Source organism: Cydia strobilella, chromosome 12, assembly GCF_947568885.1.
Source record: "Cydia strobilella chromosome 12, ilCydStro3.1, whole genome shotgun sequence".
Lineage (NCBI taxonomy): Eukaryota > Metazoa > Arthropoda > Insecta > Lepidoptera > Tortricidae > Cydia > Cydia strobilella.
In genome coordinates, this window is record NC_086052.1 from 6,326,379 (window position 1) to 6,347,275 (window position 20,897).

Genomic DNA, 20,897 nt, shown 5'->3' on the forward strand with positions numbered 1-20,897 from the left:
TTCTATCCTTTGTCATTTGATGACTTCCTTAAATGTGACTAGTAGCGGGAACAGGAATGTCAAATCAGGCGGCCTAGCCAAGGTGACGATCGCTTGCGCTTCGCTATCGAATCGCTTTGTGTGTCATCGCTTCGCTATCGAATCGCTTTGTCACTGTTCCATATTAGTGTGAGAGTGACAGTTGCGTTTCGTTCGCTACGGAGCGTTAGAGATTGGCATGTTGCCTACGGGGCCAGTGATTTGATTACTACTTATTTAACAATTATTTAGATATTCGGTCGCGTTACTGAAAATCTGTTTATAATTAGTATTTGAAACGTTTTGAGACTGTAATATATAATATAAAGCTGTACATTGACATTACATTTTGTTCACTCACGGTCTGAATTTGTTGTCCATTAAATTTTTAGAAATAGAAAATACCTAATTGAGAAGCATGACAATAATATTATTATGGTGTTGTGCATTGTATAACACAACAATGTGTGACAAGCCAGTTCTGAGCGCCTAAAGCCACTAAATAGCAATTTAGATTATTGTCCAGATATCCCATTTTCCCATACACGAAGGCGCGCCAAAAAGCGTCCAACTCGGTGGATGGTTGGTAATCGACTCTTGTAACGTAGCCAAATTACAAAAATTGCTCTAATGTATGTCTATTGTGACTTCAATAAACTAAATACATTTGGAATAGTAACTGGTTAATCTTTTCAATAAAGGGCACCATCTACCAGCATTCCTAAAGTTATCGTTCCAATCAAGAGTTACCTTTCTTTTATTTGTGAAACATAGATCCAGTACTTTAATTTTGACCGCACTGAAAATTAAAACCACAGTTCGAAAAATGTTATATTAATGCGGCCTGATCCGTCTTCTTTTGGCTGCTGATAGTATTGCTGGTACTATTTAAAAGCTAGCTCTATAATAATATTTTATCATTAAAGTTAACAATATTGACTGCATTTGGCTTCGGTTCCACCCAACACACACAACACGTAATTTAAAGGCCTTTTGACACTTTAATGAAATGTAAAGGATACACCGAGTGGATGCTGCCCTTGCCCGTATCATGGGACGCACGCAGAGGCAGCACTAGCCAGGGTGTTAGGACTATTGAGAGTTGATGGACAGTAAATGTTATTATTAGCTATAATTTAATAATATATTTAACAATGTAGTCTGTGAATAAAATTATGATTTATGGATTTTCAGATATATTTTAGGTTGCTAATGCTTTTAAAATATTATTGTCACTTTTTGCATATAGATATTTTTGAGCTATTGTTTCTCACATTCAATCAAATGACATGACCATGACTAGCTAGCACAGCTAACAAATAAGTTAACATTCACACAACTCTTCATTTCTAAAACTTCTCTTCTCCGTAGTTTGAACTGCTATTCTTTTTTCCTGATTTTTCTTCTTTAGTTTTTACTCCCTCTTCTGTGAAAAAAATATGAGTTTAATGAAAATTGTTATAGTCTGTTATTTTTCTTTGTGTTAATTGTGTTAATTCTTCCACTGGTAGGTGGTTTTTTGCTTACTTAATAATCATCCTATAATAACAACATATTTGTAACTTTTTATATAAAGTTTTAAATTTAAAACTTATGTACAGAGATACGATTGAAACTGAATCGATTGGACCAGATTCAGTAAACTTTATCCCATCAAAAACATTACATGTAAAAAGATGCAAGTCTCGCAACGCAGAAAATGGACGGCAAAGTCGACGTAGCCGGTTAAAAAGTAGGTCGCGAAGTGCGTAGTTTATGGTCAGTCAAAAAATTAAAAAGTTAAAAACATTGCAGTCTCGATTTCGGGACTGCAATGTTGCATACAAATTCCATTATTTGTCGAGTTCCAAACTTTTTAAAAGTTGAAGTGGCCATATCAAATGAAGGCATAGGTCCATTAAACAGCCAAACAGATGATCAATGTTGGTACCGCGACTATTTAGGTGTCTCAAATAGGTTGGCGTATTTTCAGCAGAAAAATACACTTCCATTTTTAATTTAAAAAATAAAACGGCGGCAAAGCAAATCTTTTTACTTTTTTCTGTGAAAATATATACATAAAAATTGTTCCTTCTGTAAAATATTTAGTCAAAGTCAAAGTTAATCTTTATTCAAATAGGCCTATTATTATTTTTAAAAACATTGAATTATTATAGATATGTCAAACTCTCCCAAGGTCGTCCGTTTAAAACAAATCCTCAGCCAGCAAGTAGCTACTTCCGAGCCTCCACAATAATGTACTATTGAGATGTAATGTGAAACCAAGTCACTTATTTTAGTCAGTGCCAGGGGGTGTTAAAACCGTAACAATATTCGATACCTTTATTTTTTTAATACATACTTATAATGACTTGGCAATCAAAACGAAAAATTAATGAAAACTTGCTATTCCGAAATCTGTTATAAGAAGTGTTTTACTAACTTTGAAATTGTAAACTTACCCAAACTCTTATTTTCAGTAATAGGTTCATTCCATGGTTGAATGTTGCCAGACATGAATAGGACATAAAACATGTTACTGAGGAAGTAGAAACCAATAGATATGAAGAATACCTTCCGCCATTCAGAAGCACTTGTCTAAAAAGTGAAAAAAATATATATAATGTACCGAAACGAATAAATCGTAAAAATATCCGAATCGTAAATAAAATTATACGAATTTCTATAAACACACAAGCACTAAATTCAAATGGAAATGTTGAAAATAATATATTCCACTTTTTATAAAGCAATGTACCTACCTACCTAGGCTTTTGGGCATGGACACGTTAGTGATCATTTGATCAATAGTGCCTGCTTATATGTCTTAGCTAAAATAGCTATTGACTCATATTAACTGATTGAGTTTGAATCTAACTTTTAATTTCGGCAAATTTATTTTTAAAATCATCAATAACTTATGTTCCCAGCCTATTGAAACGAACAAAGTACACAAATTGCCTTTGTAATTAAGAGACCCTGTAATTTTACTTAGCTTTTGACTAGTTAAAAAATGAGTTAATTTGTTTCGTCGACTTGGTCAGGGCAGTATCAAACACATTATAACAATAATACATTTTAGTACCTCATCTTTTACCACAGCGGAGACACTGAGAGGCGCTAGAATGGAGAAAATGTTTCCAACGCCATTTGTTATACCCATTAAGGTACTGGCAAAGTTCGGTGATATATCAATGTGTGTGATCTGGAAAACAATATAAACACAACGTTAAATATATTTACAACTAGTCTAAATTAACGACCAACAGGTCAGTAAAAATCATAAAACTGAAAAGGTTACACATTTTTTTTTTTTACCTTACCTTATCTGTTGCAATAATTACAATATCCTACTTACTAAGAAACCGACGTAGTGAGCGCCGTTTAATCCAACAGTGAAAGTGAGAATTACAACCGCCAGTGTCAAGTGTCCTGGCGGAAGATAAGAGAGAATCAGCAATGCGGCTGCAGGCCCCCAGAATGCTGAAAAAAAAACCACGTTGATCCACAATATTTTGCAAGTTTTTCTTTTAATGTTAGAAAAAAAATACAAAATATAACATTTCAGAATTCGTCCCTTTGCAAGAAAGGACATAATCAAGTGTAATAAATAATAATATTGACTATAAATTGTATTTAGCTAACTTAGCAGTTTCACTCACGTATTTTTAGTCACTCGCGCGTCATGTGTGAAACATGTCGCGCGAGTGACTAAAAATACGTGAGTGAAACCGCTAAGTTAACTAAGTTAGTATGTCTCACGATTGTATTGATAAATTGTATTGATCATACCAATAGTATTAAATATTTTTCGCGTAGTGGAAACTGAACAAATGTTTCTGTTGGTAAGGAAGTCCGCCGACCAGCTGAAGATGAAACTGAGGATGTACATCGCAACATAGGGAAGTGCAGACAAGATTCCATTCTGAAAATTTTGGCATTAAATAACCATCTTGAATAATAATAATTAAAAAAAAAATCTAAGTATTTATTTCTTTTATTGATACACATTTAAGAAACTCACGCTTTTAATGTCGACCCCAAGAACCTTAGCCATGTAGGAAGGCATTTCAGTAAGGAGCGTCCAGAAACCAAGACTCTGTCCGCTGTGAGCGAGCAGGATAGCCCAGAAGGGAAGTGAACTCCAAATGCTCTTCCATGGGGTCACCATTTTCTAAAACAAAGACGTCTCGTTAAAACTTATTTGTTAATACAATAATCATACAATCCAATTACATCTTCTTTGAGTTTTAAGTTTAAACTGACGGGCGGCGGAAACCATTAACGTTAATGCATTATTTTTAGAAATCCTAAAAATATAAAGGATTTTAGTATAAACATAAATTTACCTTGGCTTCACTAATATCGGCCGAAGCAGTATTTGTCTCGATATACTTTCTCTCCTCCTTCGAAATCCATCGGCTCATACCCGGAGTGGAGGCACCGAAAATGACCCATAAAAGTGACCAGCCCAGGCAGGTGATTCCTGTGACGTAGTAAACAGAAGGCCAGCCCCACTTGCTTGCTGAGAGCACTCCGGCAGACATCATCTCGATTATAGTGCCTAGTTGAGCTCCTGAAAAAAAAAATGGTCGGTTATAACTGATTGGCCATTCTTTTGTGAATAAAATAAATGTGCCGGAAACCAAAAATACAATGGTCACTATCACGGAACAGTGTATTTAGGAGGACGACGTCGACTAAAACTTTTAATAGCATTGTATTCATCGTCATCGTCATTATTGTTAGCACAATATTAGGTTATTAATTTTATGAGATTGTTACGGTAACTAGCCTTGTACCTAATATTATTTTTATATGAAAAAAAAAACAACAAAATGCAGCCATGAAATAAAACTATGAAACGGATTATATCACGTATATTGAACGTCGGGATGTATGTTGTAATTCAATATACGCGATATAATCCGTTTTCATAGTTTTATTTCATGAGTAACAATCGCGGTAAACGAACACAAAATTAAAATGCAGTCAGTTTATAATAGGTACGTCAAGATCTTCCAACTGCGAGTTTTTTTTTTAGGAAAATGGGTTAAAAAGAGATTTTGTCCTAAAATATTTACTTATATATAACTATTAGCAGGCCTCCTTCACTCGCTCAAGGCCACGCGCTATATGCCTACCGCTCGGCGTATCGTCGACAATACAACCGACAGAGGGCCGCCGAACGCCCGCCTGAGCGCTCGCACCGCACGTTTCCCGCGCTTACGCTTCGAGATGCCGAAACCACGTAATTATTGTGCAGAGGATGGGTGTAAAAGTCAAAAAACAAAAGAAAATTTGTCGTTTTTTTTCATTTCCGAGAGACGAAGAAAGGTGAGTAGTATTTTAAATCTATCTTTATGAACCATTTATTTCTTTGAACATAAGTAGATAAATCGTAAATTAAGGAGTTTTTTGAGTCAGGTCATTATAAGTGTTGTTTTTAAATATTTGATTGACTAATAAAAAATATGGTTGATTCGCAACATTCGTTTTATTACAATAATAACATAAGTAACAGTACAACCCTAGCGCATTCTTACGATGACGCGTTGGCACGTGACTCGCACGGCGAGCAAGGCAGTCTCGACTCTTTGTGCGCGTACTTATGGTACATTTCTTCTCGTCCTGAACAGCAGGTATTATTATTAAGATTTTGTAGGCTATTATAGCGTAGGTATTTTCGCTTTTGTATGGGAATGATGTATCTGTTACGTAGTAACTATTTATTAATCTGTGCTATTAGCGACCCGCTCCGGCTTCGCACGGGTAGTTCAACTAATTTACACAAAACCTTTACAAATTATACATATAAACCTTCCTCTTGAATCACTCTATCTATTCAAGAACCGCATCAAAAACCGTTGCGTAGTTTTAAAGATCTAAGCATACATAGGGACAGACATTCATCCAGACTGCAATAAGCGACTTTGTTTTATACTATGTAGTGATTGGTATTTAATATTTTTTATAATTATATCACATATTCGTGTTGTTTTTAGTTTATAATCATTGCAATTGGTAGCGTAACGTATAATTTTAATGTAAATTTTAATTTAATTAAAATAAATGAGTTGAATGCCCACTGGTATGTGCTATTATTTCAGTTTAAAACTTGCTATTTTTTTATTTAGTTTTTATGAAGGATTTGTGTTTTTTATCATATTTTACTCTGCGATTTTTTTATGCTCCATTCCTAATTCTTAAATTGAAATATGATCAAACACTTCTAAATAATAAGTTACCTGCATATACTATGGTCCCCATACGACTTCTTTCAGAAACTGGTGACCATTGGCCGAGCAAACCGTGAAGACTTGGATACAGCAGACCCTGAGTAAGACCCATGAGAATACGGCAAGCACAGACCGCTACCCATCCACCCTGAAACAAAAAATCTGAAGTTGTAAATGGCAAACCCTGCCGGCGCTGGTGGAACTACCAATAGAAATGTTCATTTCCCGGAAATATTTCGTAGGGAAAGATACCTGAATGATAATTATTTTCCCAGTAACTTTGCCCCAGTATTCCAAGCAAGAGAGCACTTAATTTATAGTCAACATATGCACCTGTAATTGATAAAGCCCTTGTATCTCTTTACCAACCAAAGAGAAACGTTGTAATCTGTTGTTAGTAATCGTTTTTGCGAACACGATAACAATAGGTATAAATAAACTTTTCAAAGTAGAGCTCCACATTGTGTAAATAAATCTGTCAATTTTCGGTAGGTAGCAATTTCACTCTGAAAATTAGAACTAATTTAATTAACATAATTATCCTATTATCCAACCAACCAACATATCCTTGGACACTGATTCTTACCGGCCACGTGCCATCCGGGAAATTACTCGACTTGGATAAAGTTGTGGTATAGCAAATTACTAATTTGGCCCTAGTAAAAGCCGATTTTTTTGCAAAATAAAACAACAACTTTAATTGCCGATTTTTTTTTTGTATGTATACTAATCGTAATCGCTTTTCGAGCAATTCATGTTAGAAGTACCTTTATTACTAACCTATATGTAGAAACAGTCCTAAAAATCTTTGGTTAGGTTTGCCGAATGAATTGTTTGTTTTGTTTATCATAATAAAAGCCAAATCATAAAATCAAATTTTTTGTTAAAAAAATCAATGGGAACTGGTAATGGGGTAATGGGGGAGATTATATACAACTATATCCAACAACAAGCGCTGATCTAGAAATGTCGCCTCCTTATAAACTGTCATAGACCTCTTCTAATTCATTTCGGGAATGTTGGAAAAAGCAACGAATAATACTTTGTATCTCGAAAAATATTTGTAAACATCAATTGAAACTTATTTCCATGACTTAGAAGTCAAATTTCGAATGTTTTCATTGATTTTCAAATACTGTCGGCGGCAACATTGTTTTAGTATTTGGAGGGGTGTCTTTTAACAAATTGCTGTCATTTGTTTTCGCCCGCAAGTTTAGTCAATATTGATTCGGTGATTACTCCTTTTAGCATAATCGGATTAGGTACCCGACCCGAGGATTAGACCCGGGTATGTCCTTAAACTACGTCCAAAAGAGAGGTATGGGCAATGTGAATGACATCTCGCTTTGTGTGGTAGGGCACAGGACAGCGGATGTCATTCTAGATCTAGAGCAGAGCCCAACTGGGGAAGTACCTCCACCTTACAGAAAACCGCAGCCAAATAACACTAGACCCTACTCATAGTGTTGTGTTCCTGCCAGTGAGTAAGGTTGCAGAGCTCAACGAGGGTGCGGAGTGTTAGGATCGGCAACGCGCATGTAACTCCTCTTTAGTTGCAGCTTACAGCTTAACATCAGGCCGTATGCTTGTTTGCCACCGACGTAGTATTAAAAAAAAAGGTAACATATCAGGTGAAGTAACATTTTCTTAAATATATTTTTTTCGACTGAATCTGGCGGGAATTCGCCGCGAAGATGGAGCTTACTCGACCTGATTTTCGGGTTATAATGTTTTATGATTTCAAAAAAGTTTCAAAGCCTCAAAAATGTTTTGAACTCTTATTTACAACTTCCGGCGAATCTGTGCGTTCGCATTCGCAGGCAACAGTTTTAAATGGTTTGCTAAATTCAAAAGAGCGCGGAGTAATTTTAATAATAAAGCTGTAGAATAAAATATACGTGAGAACAAGTGAATTACATAATACGTATTACAGCTTGAGCGACAACTGGGCATTGGATCAGCCGCATTATAAATAATTCGTATGCGTTGTTCAAGATGGGTGCCTCATAAACTCAACGACTTGCAGGATCGCGTAGATTGGTGTTAATTTATGATAGAAAAGTTTGGCGCCGGTGAGAAAAAAACCGGAAAAGTGCGAGTCGGACTCGCCCACCAAGGGTTCCGTACTTTTTAGTATTTGTTGTTATAGCGGCAACCGAAATACATCGTCTTTGAAAATTTCAACTGTCTAGCTATCACTGTTGATGAGATATAGCCTGATGACAGATAGACGGACAGACAGACAGACGGACAGAGGAGTCTTATTAATAGGGTCCCGTTTTTACCCTTTGGGTACGGAACCCTAAAAACATGTACGACATACTGACAGGTCACGAAAGACTATGATCCTGAAAGGCAGTCGACGGTATAGTGCTTTGAAGATGAACCGACGCCAACAAAATGTCGCCGAGCGCGCAGCACACAGAAACAAATGGTTGCCTTATTTTTCTGCAAGACGGGACATATCGCTACCGTGGTGCTGGAGGATCAACGAACAGTTAACTCGGACTGGTAAGTATGTCACCGTTTGTGCCCCAAAAGTATTATCAGCTTGGTGCGACAAGCGGCCAAAGCCAGGAACCCGGAACCTGCTCTGGCACCACGACAATGCCGCTCCACACACTTCAGCCAGAATACTCGACTATTTTGCTTCAAAAAATAACTCTATCCCGCCTCATCCACCATATTCACCTAACCAAGCACCCTGTGATTTTTACTTGTTTCTGAAAATTAAAGAAAAGTTAAGAGGAAAGGAGTATGACAGCAGAGAAGATGCCCTGGTGTCTAAAGAAGAGTAGTTGTCGGTATTTTCTTAGGCCCACTTGCACCATTCCACTAACCCAGGGTCAACCCGTTAAACCGTTAACCCAGTGTCAAATTGTACTGGTAACCATGGTAACTGCAGGTTTAACTGGTTAACCCCGGGTTAGTGGAATGGTGCAAGTGGCGCTAAGTGGTTTAAACGGATGGAAAAATGTATACATACTTTGAAGAAATAGATACCTGTATTAAAGAATTGGTAAACATTATATTTTATTTTTTGAATATCTAAATTCTTTTGGCATGACCCTCGTAATGAGGAACTTCTAGAACACCCTGATAGTTTCAAAAGATGTCGCCTAATAAAAATATGTAGCCTGTACCTACCCTGTCTACACTGTAAACTGACCATTAAACTTTATTGCTACTAAAGGTTTCATTAGGCGCACCAAAAGTTAACACTCCTAACTAGCGGCGGTAACGGCTATAGCCGTGCTTGCCAATTGAGTTTAAACTTTAAGATTTAGCAGTAAGGCTATCACCGTAAGTACCGCCGCCGAACGTGTGAACAAAGTTGCTGCTGTGAGCATGAGTTTAGCTTATTCAATACCTTTTGAGCAGCATATGGCACGAACAGATTTACTAGACCGTTGGACAGCATCGCAGTCAGAATGAGGTTCTTGCCCCCGAACCTTCCGGCTATCATGCCCGCCGGAATCTGCAGCACTATGTAGCCCCAGAAGAAGGATGACAAGATCAGGTCTTGAATGCTGCGCTCCCACTCGAAAACCTAGAAAAGTCAAGGTTTAAGTACTAAAAATATATATATTTTTTTTAATTTAAGAGTTAAAATTATTGCCACTATGCAAACGGTCAGAGGATATGCCTAATGGCTTGTCACTGAAGGCGGCTAAAATCGAAAGTCATTTTGTTACCATGGTTTTTTTTAGAAGAATCGAATAAAGAAACTTTTACATATTTTTTGCGAGTACCGTAGCAGCTTTTCCCTGTCAAACCACGTAAATATTATTTAAAATTAAACATTGTGATGTCAAATGAGATCAAATTCAATCAATCAATTCAATCGTAATTGTAAATTTGAATTAACATCTGGGACTATTTATGTAATTAACTAGCATTACCTTATTAAAAGAATGCGGTGAGGCAAGCGCATTTTAAATCGACTTTAAGATTTCAAAAAGAGGAGATTCTCAATTCGGTTGTATGTTTTTTTTTAAATGTTTGTTAATCCATAACTCCGTTATTTCTGGGACGATTTTTAAAATCCTTTTTTAAGGTTCCTAACCTCAAAAGGCAAAACGGACCCTTATAGGATCATTCACTGTCTGTCCGTCTGTCCGTCCGTCCGTCCGTCTGTCTGTCCATCCATCTGTCCGTATGTCCGTCTCTCACAGCCTATTTGCTCCAAAACTAATTAACACACACGTACACATATGCAAGTATGTGATCCAGACGGATATGTAATGAAAACAAATGAATTTTAAATATGAGGCACTTTTCGAGCGAAAATGAGAAAATTAAAAAATAGAGTTTTGCAAACTATATCGTGTTATATATCAAATGAAATATTGTGAGAATTTCAAATATATTATTTTTATAATTTTATAATAAATAAGTACTGAAGAATTAAGAAAATAGGCAAAAAATGACCAAAACAAGTGTCTGAATGCGAAGGTCGAAGGCCCTGAAGGCCCGGTATGGAGCCTCCGACATGTGAATGCTTCCTGCAAAGGAGATCGACGATTTTGTTCTATATCGGCACGAAAAATCTAGTAAATGGACTATAGACATTTCGTTTGTTCCAGTACTGGCACTAGCTGAACGAATCAGAATCGTTTTCTATGCAGAATCACTAAAAACAAGCTCAATACTATTTCTTTTACATATACATTTTGAAAAAAAAAAAAAATGTATATAGACTTAATAAGACGTACGTAGTAAGTGAAAGGTGTGTTTATTTACTGGTTTCAGAACATTTGATAAGCCAGTAATGGAACCTAAAAAATAAAGACTTAATCGCATAATACGCCGACAAAGTGTACATTTATAGAAATCCAAACGTATACACTGTTCTTATGTGAGATCAAATTTTTCCATACAAAACCAGAAACACGTAAACTTCAAACGCCAGTCACATTCAAACTGGTCGATTTTTTTATCACGGGTTGCCATTGCATAGGAAAAAGAGTTGTAAATGAGAAAAAAAAATACGACAAGTGGTATTTCTTAATTTAGACGAACAACGTGATTTTGTTCATTCACTGGGGTGTGTTCATTCACTGGAGGGTTTACCCTATATAAAAAAACCATGTTTTCACTCGCTGTCTTAGGAAAGATTGATCTTTTCATTTCTATTTCCGAACCGTCTGATACACGTGTTCTTCATTTGAGTGACCTTTTGTCATTAATTTTCGTCAAAATATACATCTCGCATTTTTAAATATATTTTTTTCTTTTTACTCGATATTTACTCTGTAGACGCCATAATACATTAGGTATATTTCGCGGAACTTTGATCAGGCATGTTTAAATAATATTTACTAGCAAACACATCGAGTATTTAATGAAAATATTTTAATTTGCGTTATTTTAATTACTTATCTGTTTCAGTTTTTGTTTAATAAATGTTCATTTTATGATGAAAAATACATAGTTCTCAAAGGGTGTTATTGATTACTTTGCATTTGCACCTTGACCTAATTACTTACATTGTAGATCGGGCGCCTGGTTGAATCTTAATATAGAATGTACCTATTATGTTAAACCCTGTAATTAATGAGGTAGGTAGGTACTTAATTAATACGAGACTGCGTCTAATATGAGGATTATTTTGTTCAGTTATGAGATATACCTGTGTTGGGAGAGGCAAAGAGGTTACCCAATTAAAAATGTAACAATACATAATAAATTCTATTGCGGCTGGGGCCGGCTACCGTGGAAAAAGTTGATGTGTCATCATTTTCAACATCAACGTGAGGTACCTATCTCAAAAGCACCTTATTGTCTATATGCACAATTACTGTTGCGCCAGCCCGCTCGGTATTATACCATTACTACCATTAGATATCTGACGTCGAGTCGTTGACATCTGTCAAACACGGGGCTCCGTCTAGTTAAGTAGTGAAGCAAATGTTCTCGGAAATATTACTCTTTGGGGAAAAACGCGAATGCAACAATAGCTATTGGGGAACAAAAATTTTGGGTAATTAATATATACAGTCGTTTTCCCTACATAACATTGTCGTTTGGATTTGCCCGCTTATGCACTTCGAATGGCGCGAGGGCGAAAAGCTAACTGGCGCGGACATGCGCAATTTTTTTTATCTACAATTGCACCCGCGTGCGTGCGTCCGCTCCGTGCATCCGCGCCAGCTAGCGGACGCTAGAACATAGCCAATACTTTGACTCACTGGGTACCCATAGTCGTTGGAACTGGTCATGGCCACTATAGCCATGCTCATGCTAACTCGTGTGGCGTAGGCGACAGTTGTGGACAGGAACAGCAGAAAAACCATGACATGACGCATTCCGAACATCGCATCTGGAAAAGAAATGTGATTGAATCAATCAATTCTGAAATAGAATTGTTAAAAACTAATTTCCAAAAAAACTAAACATGTTATTAGGCACTGGAAGGGTTATAATGAAACTAAAACGGGGCTGTATCGCGTAAGCTCAAAATTGCAAATGGAGAAATTAAAGCCTAAGTAAGTAATATAATTTATCTGAATTTCAGTCCGCTGAGTTGTAAAAAAGGAACAGTCAGAATCTCAATTATGTAGATGGTTATTAAATTTTAGTTTGCGTCGAAATGCACTTTTGAATTAATAACAGTAAGTGCCATTCTGTAAGCGTCGTTATAAGCTTTTTTACTTGTGTTTAAGTAGTATTATGGGGCTAGGTTGAGCTATGTAAAATGTCCCCTAATATTATTATTAGCTTTAATATATTTGTTTGTTTCAGAAATAAATGATGTAGGTAAAAATTTATATAATCCGTTCAAATGTCACCCTAACAGACTTCGCACGCGCGAAATGTCATAAGAGGTAGGATAACTAAATCACGTCCATGTAGCCCTTGAGAAAATTCTAACTCTGAGCGAGAGATGTAAACCCATACAACAGTAAATAAATAACAGTAGGTAGCTTTTTTTCATAAAAGTATGCTAGTCGTACAAATTCTGTGGCGGTAATTGGCATCAAAATCAGTACCTTATTAGCATGCTGTTCGAAAAAAAAATTGGTCCTCACCATGAAGAATAAACGCTATTTTGGCTCACTAACTGTTATTATCACAATTGCCCAGAATTATAAAAATTTGAAATTTTGAACGTGGGAACTTCCGTATTTAAATAAGTTTTTAATGTTGTACCTATATAAATTTGACTAATACGTCCTATAAGGGAGTAGATAGTACTACATTTTTTCCTAAAATAAATCTTTAGCTCAATATTAAAATTGTTACTAACCATTATGGCCCATTTTTGTCTTTTTAAATATATAAATTGAATTGAATACTATACTTTGTCGAACGGTGCTATATATATAACACTTTAAACTCTCGCGTTTTGTACACATTATTAATGTCATTACAAAATAAAAAATCTACTTATTTAAAAAAAAACTCACTACTATTAATTAATTAATTATTGGTATTTAACTATTGTCATGTATTATTAATAATGAAATTTAATCGCGTTAGACACGGTAATGACATTAATTATGTGAACGGTGTTATGTTATAATAATTATGTACTATTTAACTTTAGCTGAATAATATAAAATATCTGTATTGTTGACTAGGTGTACTACTTCCATAATCACAAAATATTATTACTGTTTTGTCACCTGTAAACACGAAGCTTGCTCTTACCTAGTTTAGCCATAAATTCCGTTATAACGTAAATTACACATACTTAACAACTATAGATTAAAAGATATTGAAACAAATTCAATATTATCAAATAGACAAACTAATGACGAATTTAAAAAAAATGATTATTAGATTTTGTCATCTCTTGCGTATTTACGTGCTTTTTAATGAATAAGCGAAGTGCCTCAAAAAAATGCACGTCTTTTTCACCACCTCCGTCGGGAATTTCGACCCCATAGCTTTAATTTCTTTCTGTAACAAACTATTTTTTATGTATCGCGTAGAGTAGGCCTTGTTCTCTAAGATACATAATATTTTTTTCATCCAGTGGATCAAAAATTAACTTGCCAAGAGTCAATAATTTTCCTCAAGGCCTCAATAACCTTGGTAAATTAATCCATATTCAGGTTTGCCAAGTTACGTATTTTAGGTATAAGCTTTAACAAAATGTCAATATTTTATCATGGAATACTGTGTTGCAAATAAGTTAAACTTAAGTGTATATTACGGTATTTTTTCAGAACAAGCATGTCATATTTCCGCAAAAACTAGTGCGTAAATTAGGCCTTCTTCGCTTGCTCCTTAAAAGGCATGTATTAAGGTGAGGTGGGTCTTTTTAGGTATATAAAACTTTATTGAATTACTAAAATTAGTCTCTAGACAATTAACTTTGTAACAGAATTTATGGCTAGACTACTGTGCTGTTCTTACTGTGCCAGAAGTCGCAAACTCGCAGATGTGCGACAATTTATATTACTTCGGAGTTACGAAACACATTTTGGAATTCTAAGAACGGGTCTTTAATAAGTTTAGTTTTTTAAAGGTGTCTGATTTAACTTTCTAATTCAAATTATGTATAAAATACATAAAAAACCACGTTTACTCCACCAACCATCCAGATGGCAAACTAAAATTGGGTCCAAAGTTAAAGAAATACCTACACTTAAAAAATATTTGTAAATAGACGTTTGCTGACATAGATTAAATTTGTTTCAGCATTTACTAGATTTTTTATAGCTGGCCAACATAAAGTAATTAGTCTTTAGTCATTTGGGCTGCAAAGCATGCCAAAAAAGAAAACATACCCACATTACTACATACGACATTCGACTTCAACACAACCCTACCAGAAATATCTAAAATAAATAAAATCACATATTATCACTTTTTCACCCCAATAAGGCCTACATTTTAAATAAATTATTTAAAAAAATGCAAGAATATTAGACATGTTAGCGTTCCGCAGGTGCCTACCACACTTAAAAACAATACACGGATTCCATCCATACTTCATAAGAATGGGCACATTTAACCAATTTTGATGGTACATACAAGTAATGGCTCATTGAGTAGGTACGTGACAAGGCTATCTATCACGACCATTAAACACAACTTGAATGTGTAATGGTTGCCATGTAAGTTAATGTGATAGTAATATAATACGCAGGTATACGCGGTAGGTATATATTGTACCTCTCAACGTTAAAAATAACCGTAAATCTGATAAAGACCTCTTTAGAATGTGCAAAGTTTTACCGGTATACATGAAATTTGAATATCAAATGCTGAAATAACAATATTTTAGGATCGAAATACAGCATACAGTTGATCACCCAAAAACGACCAGGCAAGTTACAAATTGCGTGCTAAAGAAACCTTTATTTAAAAACTTTTATGGACGAAGGACATCGCAATATATAATACCAGACCTCATAAATAAACTCCCAATTGAATGGAATGTAGAAATTTCATCTAATAATATTGCAAGCTATCTTAAAAGAGCATTGTTGGATCAGCTCTAAAAAAATAGTCGTAAAATTACAGACAGAGTTAATTTCGCATTTACATTATTGTATAATAATATTTAATAATTTCATAACATAATTGAAGCATCCTGTACTCATCCTGTACTCGAGCGAGTGAAGAACCGGTCCGAACAGAGCGGCCGGCCGGCAGAACAAAAAGGATAAGGAAAAAATGTGTTAATGTTAATATGCGCTCAGTGCAACGGTGTCGGATTGTTATAATTTAAATAATAGATTACTGTTATGAACTTTACTATGTTACTTTACCTTACTGGTTTAACGGTACTTTTGTAATTAAGTTGTATATTATGTGTATTTACCTGTATAAATAATAAAATAAAATAATAATACCTAAACAAAATGTTTATTTTATACAAGGGAAAAGCCAAAAATAAGTTTTTGGCAAAAAATATATTTTTGGTACAAGCTTTTATCGCTGACTGTACTTCTCTTTCCACGGGCAACTAATACCTACTCATCGAGACAATTCTAACAACCCCAATCACAATTAGGTTGCGTTGTTTCATCACCGAGTTCCTATAGCCACCTGTCTCCATCATCAGATCAGCTCGATGATACCATAATATTGCATTGTCACCCGACGGTATGAAAATTTTCTGCTCCATCGTAAACCGGGAAGTGGGTCAAATTTAACTTGCAAGATTTGATTACAGAACGGGACAGGTGAAAGAGGTAGGTAAATAAAAGCTTGTAATTATTTAACTCATTTCGATTTCCAGACAAAGGCGAATTTGACCTGTTTTATATTAAGACAAATTTAAATGTCGTGTACATGCACAAACGCGTGCACTAACGAAGTTCCTTTTAGGACGGTACGGACTTGGCCTAGGCGAAAAAAAGTCTAAGATTTTTTCGTTACGAAACCCGTCACGACCCTTTCTTAACTTTGTTCCAACCGTGTTCCATGGATATGAACATGAATATGGTCGCGGACACGGACACGGACACGGACACGGACACGGACACGAATGAGGAGGAGCATGATTTCGTCATAGGTCATGAGAAAATCAATGTGTGTCACATAATAGCAAAATTACTTCCTACTTGAGCATTCTTGAATCCCTCACTAAGTACCGGATTCTATTGTAGAATCCTTCGCTACGCTCTGGATTATATTATAGAATCCTTCGCTTCGTTTAAGATCAATGCACGCCTCAATTTGTGACACAATCTAGTATAATTATGAATCTCTCCTGCACCAACATTTATGTCTCTGTTTGACCTAATGGTCGACTGGCAGAGAATGCCTTTTGGCATTCAGTCCGCCATTTGTACATTTCTCTTTGTTTGTGCAATAAAGTTTAAATAAATAAATAAAAAATATATATAATTTAATTAACCTTAGATCTTACAAAATTGACGCTTTGGTACATTTTGTATTCTACTCGTATGCACTTTTTAAAACCAGATTATTATAAATTGTATTCGGCCTATGTATTACAGATACCTATGATTGTATAGGAACTTATGCCTAGTCGTAAATATAAAGAATAATATGCGTAGTCGTTTGTTAGGCAAGGAATGTCTTTGCAATATCATACCCGTTTACTATATACCGACTATTTATAAGGCAATTAGTTATTTTCACATATCATAAATATGATAGGTACGAAAACTAATAACAGCACATGTGTGACGCATATTTTATATTATGCTATCTAAGAAACTAGTTATAATACAAGTCTACGAGTTGTGTTTTTAGGGTTCCGTACCCAAAGGGTAAAAACGGGACCCTATTACTAAGACTCCGCTGTCCGTCTACACTGACAAAAATGAAACAAACACCTATTTACTTCAAAACACTCGAACTCAATACAGGGCAACGTTACAGATTGATTTGATTGAACGATTTTATCAACGATACAAGAATCCCCGCACTTAAGATATCACATCCACGAGCTGTCCTATTTTATCTCAAGGATTATAATTAAATACTTCTGCAGAACTTAAAAACATTACACAATAGGCAATTTTCCAAGGAATTATATACGGACACCACCCTTTTTTTGCTGCTGCAACGCTGCCTAAACGTTCCTAGGATAACGCCACTAAGCTTTTTAATGAGCATACGTTTTTCAATCGATACAAAAAAACTGTTTTTATAAAGTTCAACTTCAAATGATGATGATGTACTCCTGTTATCCCTCATTAGGGACATAGGGCTCGCAGAAGAATCCTCCATTTATCACGATCTTGAGCGGCTACTTCTAGCTCTTTCCAGTCGAGTCCAGTTGAGCCAGCCTCTTTCTCAACTCAACACCTACATGTAGTACATGGCCTCCCCTACCGTCTACTGGTAGCCGAATGCCAGCGGAGACCCTGCTTCAAATAAATGTTACTTTTCAATTGCAAGTAAATATATGTTGAATTAGTAAGGTCGCCATTTGATTACGTTCCATAATAAATCTGTTGATTTCCCTTATTTTTTAAATTGCATAAATCTAATCTAAACACGCATTTTATAAAAATGGGACGAAACTGATGTACCTACGCTATAAAGAAAAGTACAAATGTCGGAGTTATGATAGGTACCAGATACAAACATGAAAAGAGTTTTTGTTAACGGTTTTAAAGCGGAATCTTTTAGTACAATAAGCTTAATACTTAAGTTGCAGATGACACACAATAATAGTACCTAAATATCTTTCACTTATTATCGGTGATTCTTGTCATAATTATCTCAATTAACTTAACGTTTGCCTCTGACCGTCCTTGGCTGGAATCTTGATTCATGAACTTCATACTGCAACTAGTAAGTACAAGCTATGGAGGTGGGTACATAATTCGAACCCGGGACCTCCTACTTCGTAGACAGGGTACCTACTAGACTAGAAGGCCGTTAAATTTGAAATAAACCGAGGGCCAACCGCGAACCACGTTCGACGTGTTGCCTCCCTGTCACACTTACGTACGAATTTACAAGTGCGACAGAGAGGCAACACGTCAAACGTGATTCGCTGTAGGCCCTCTGATACGCCGATAGGTGATGGAAGAGCGCCTACTTTGATGGCAAACAGCATTGTCCGTTACAGATATGTGAACTAACAGAGTAGTAAGTGTAGAAAAAAAAAACGGACAAGTGACAGTCGGACTCGCCCAACGAGGGTTCCGTACTTTTAGTATTTGTTGTTATAGCGGCAACAAAAATACATCATCTGTGAAAATTTCAACTGACTATAGCTATCACGGTTCATGAGATACAGCCTGGTGACAGACAGACAGACAGACAGACGGACATAGGAGTCTTAGTAATAGGGTCCTGTTATTTCCCTTTGGGTCCGGAACCCTAACAAGTTTTTTGTATAAGTGGAACTTATTTATAAAATTAAAGTAACTCATTAATATTTGTGCTTTCGAGGCAATTGCATTAAAAATACACTCTTCGTCTCGCAAATTTATTAGTAAAATTCCAAATATCACCGTAGTTTGCTTTCAGCAGGTAAAGTAACCAGTGTATCACAAATGGACGGTTATCAGGATATGTTACTCTGTCCGTTCAAGCTGTGTGGCGTTCTCTTATATTGCAGCCGGGATTCCTTTTCCACATGCATCCAGATATTGAAATGCCACAAAGCGCGCTGTTTAGACATAGTTTAGATCTCTTATAAGTTCCGCATGGATTTCAACCTGCGACCTTGCCGAAACGACATGCGGACCTCTCTATTCCTTATTTTCGAATTAATAAGCGATCAATGTCACTGACCTTCTCTAGTACAGTCGGTTAAACATGGTTAAACTATTTGTTTAACAATTTTAATGCAAACTTTTTACTGTACGAAAATCATAATAAAAATTAATGAGCTCGTGCTTTTTGCAAGCTCGAACTCATTAGGTTTTACACAACCAAACTCCTTGTTAACAAATTCAAAGTTATAGCCTAATGGCGTTATTCATAAACGAGTAACTGTCTTTATCTGTCATTTTGACTTGTATATTTGTAAGAAAGGGATAAATAGTACATTACTACAGAGGCCGGGAAGGAAGGGGTGGCCGGCCGAACAGAATATACGGCCGAACGTAGTGAGGCCGGATAGTTATGAGGCCGACAACCCGTTTTCACGCCGACAGTCGCTGTGGCCGAAATCGGTCAGGAGAGCATCATCATCAGTGCTTTCCTCAAACGTTTAATATAGGTATATAGTTTGTCAAAGGACTGTCTTATTTCAAACATAGACAGAGAGAATCATACTATCTTAACTATCTTTGTCTTACACTAGTACTAACACTAAGAGGCGTATTGGCAGAATGTCATAAACGAACCAAAAAGCAAATATAGCTTAGTTTTTTTATATGGCTGAATGCCATGATGCTGTGCCACAATTATATGTGAAATAGAAAATAAAAAAAAGCCACTTCCCGGCCTAGGCCTGAAACTTTGTATGAAATTTCATTACAGACCTCTCGTCTAGCCGCGCCTGAAACGTGATACTTCCTAGCCTAATATAAAGAACGTAACATCAATATTATATAGCATGTTTGAGAAAACATAATTTAACTAAATCAGGACCGTAAAGTAAGTTTTTACGGCAGATAAATAGAAGTGCAAATGAACGAGACAAGATTTGCTCGGACCAAGTTAGTAATATTTTAACCCAGCATGAAGTGCCAACGCAGCGTACTACGTAGGAGAACAACACGCGAACGCGAAGCTGAGCGGCGCGGTGCGGCGCGGCGCGGGGTGAATCAATCCTTTGATACCTATAGAAGTGTCCTACGTGTGCGATCTCGTTGCGAACGCGAATGCCTTGGGCCCGCCGCGCCGCGCCGCTTCGCTTCGCGTTCGCAAGTGTTCGCTACGCAGCGTAAGCGTGTGCATTTCAATTTTATGTGAGTGTACTCGGCCAAGCGCTCTAAAGCAACTAGTTTAGTACAAGGTCAAGTGCTCGACCAAATTCGCAATCCTGTTGGCATGTAGAATGAAATCGAATGCAATTTAATTAGGTATGAAACATGTAATTATATAGTTAAGTTAAGGATAAATGAATAGGTACATCGATAGCCGTTGTTAGCGAGTGCGTGAAATATCGAAATAACTTTTTTTACAAAATGATACCTCGATTTTTTGTTTAGCATCTCTATATTATTTTAATATAAATATACAGACTAGTTTTTAAGAACTTGTTCGTTTGTTTAAAAAAAATACAATACCTATACAATATTTTATCTATGGCGAATCAGGAAT

General features: G+C 36.0%; 1 protein-coding gene across 1 annotated transcript in view; it reads right to left on the reverse strand.

The window, feature by feature from the left end:
* Positions 1-1,231: 1,231 nt before the first annotated feature.
* LOC134745982 (putative inorganic phosphate cotransporter) overlaps positions 1,232-20,897 on the reverse strand; it is a 32,314-nt gene continuing 12,648 nt past the window's right edge. Inside the window, exons 2-11 of the mRNA XM_063680143.1 lie at positions 12,428-12,558; positions 9,607-9,786; positions 6,246-6,384; positions 4,347-4,573; positions 4,022-4,171; positions 3,790-3,922; positions 3,356-3,480; positions 3,083-3,202; positions 2,460-2,595; positions 1,232-1,444 (exon numbers count right to left, since the gene is read on the reverse strand). Of these exons, the coding sequence (XP_063536213.1) occupies positions 1,368-1,444; positions 2,460-2,595; positions 3,083-3,202; positions 3,356-3,480; positions 3,790-3,922; positions 4,022-4,171; positions 4,347-4,573; positions 6,246-6,384; positions 9,607-9,786; positions 12,428-12,558 (1,418 nt within the window). The 3' untranslated portion in view covers positions 1,232-1,367. The remainder of the gene's footprint in view (positions 1,445-2,459; positions 2,596-3,082; positions 3,203-3,355; positions 3,481-3,789; positions 3,923-4,021; positions 4,172-4,346; positions 4,574-6,245; positions 6,385-9,606; positions 9,787-12,427; positions 12,559-20,897) is intronic.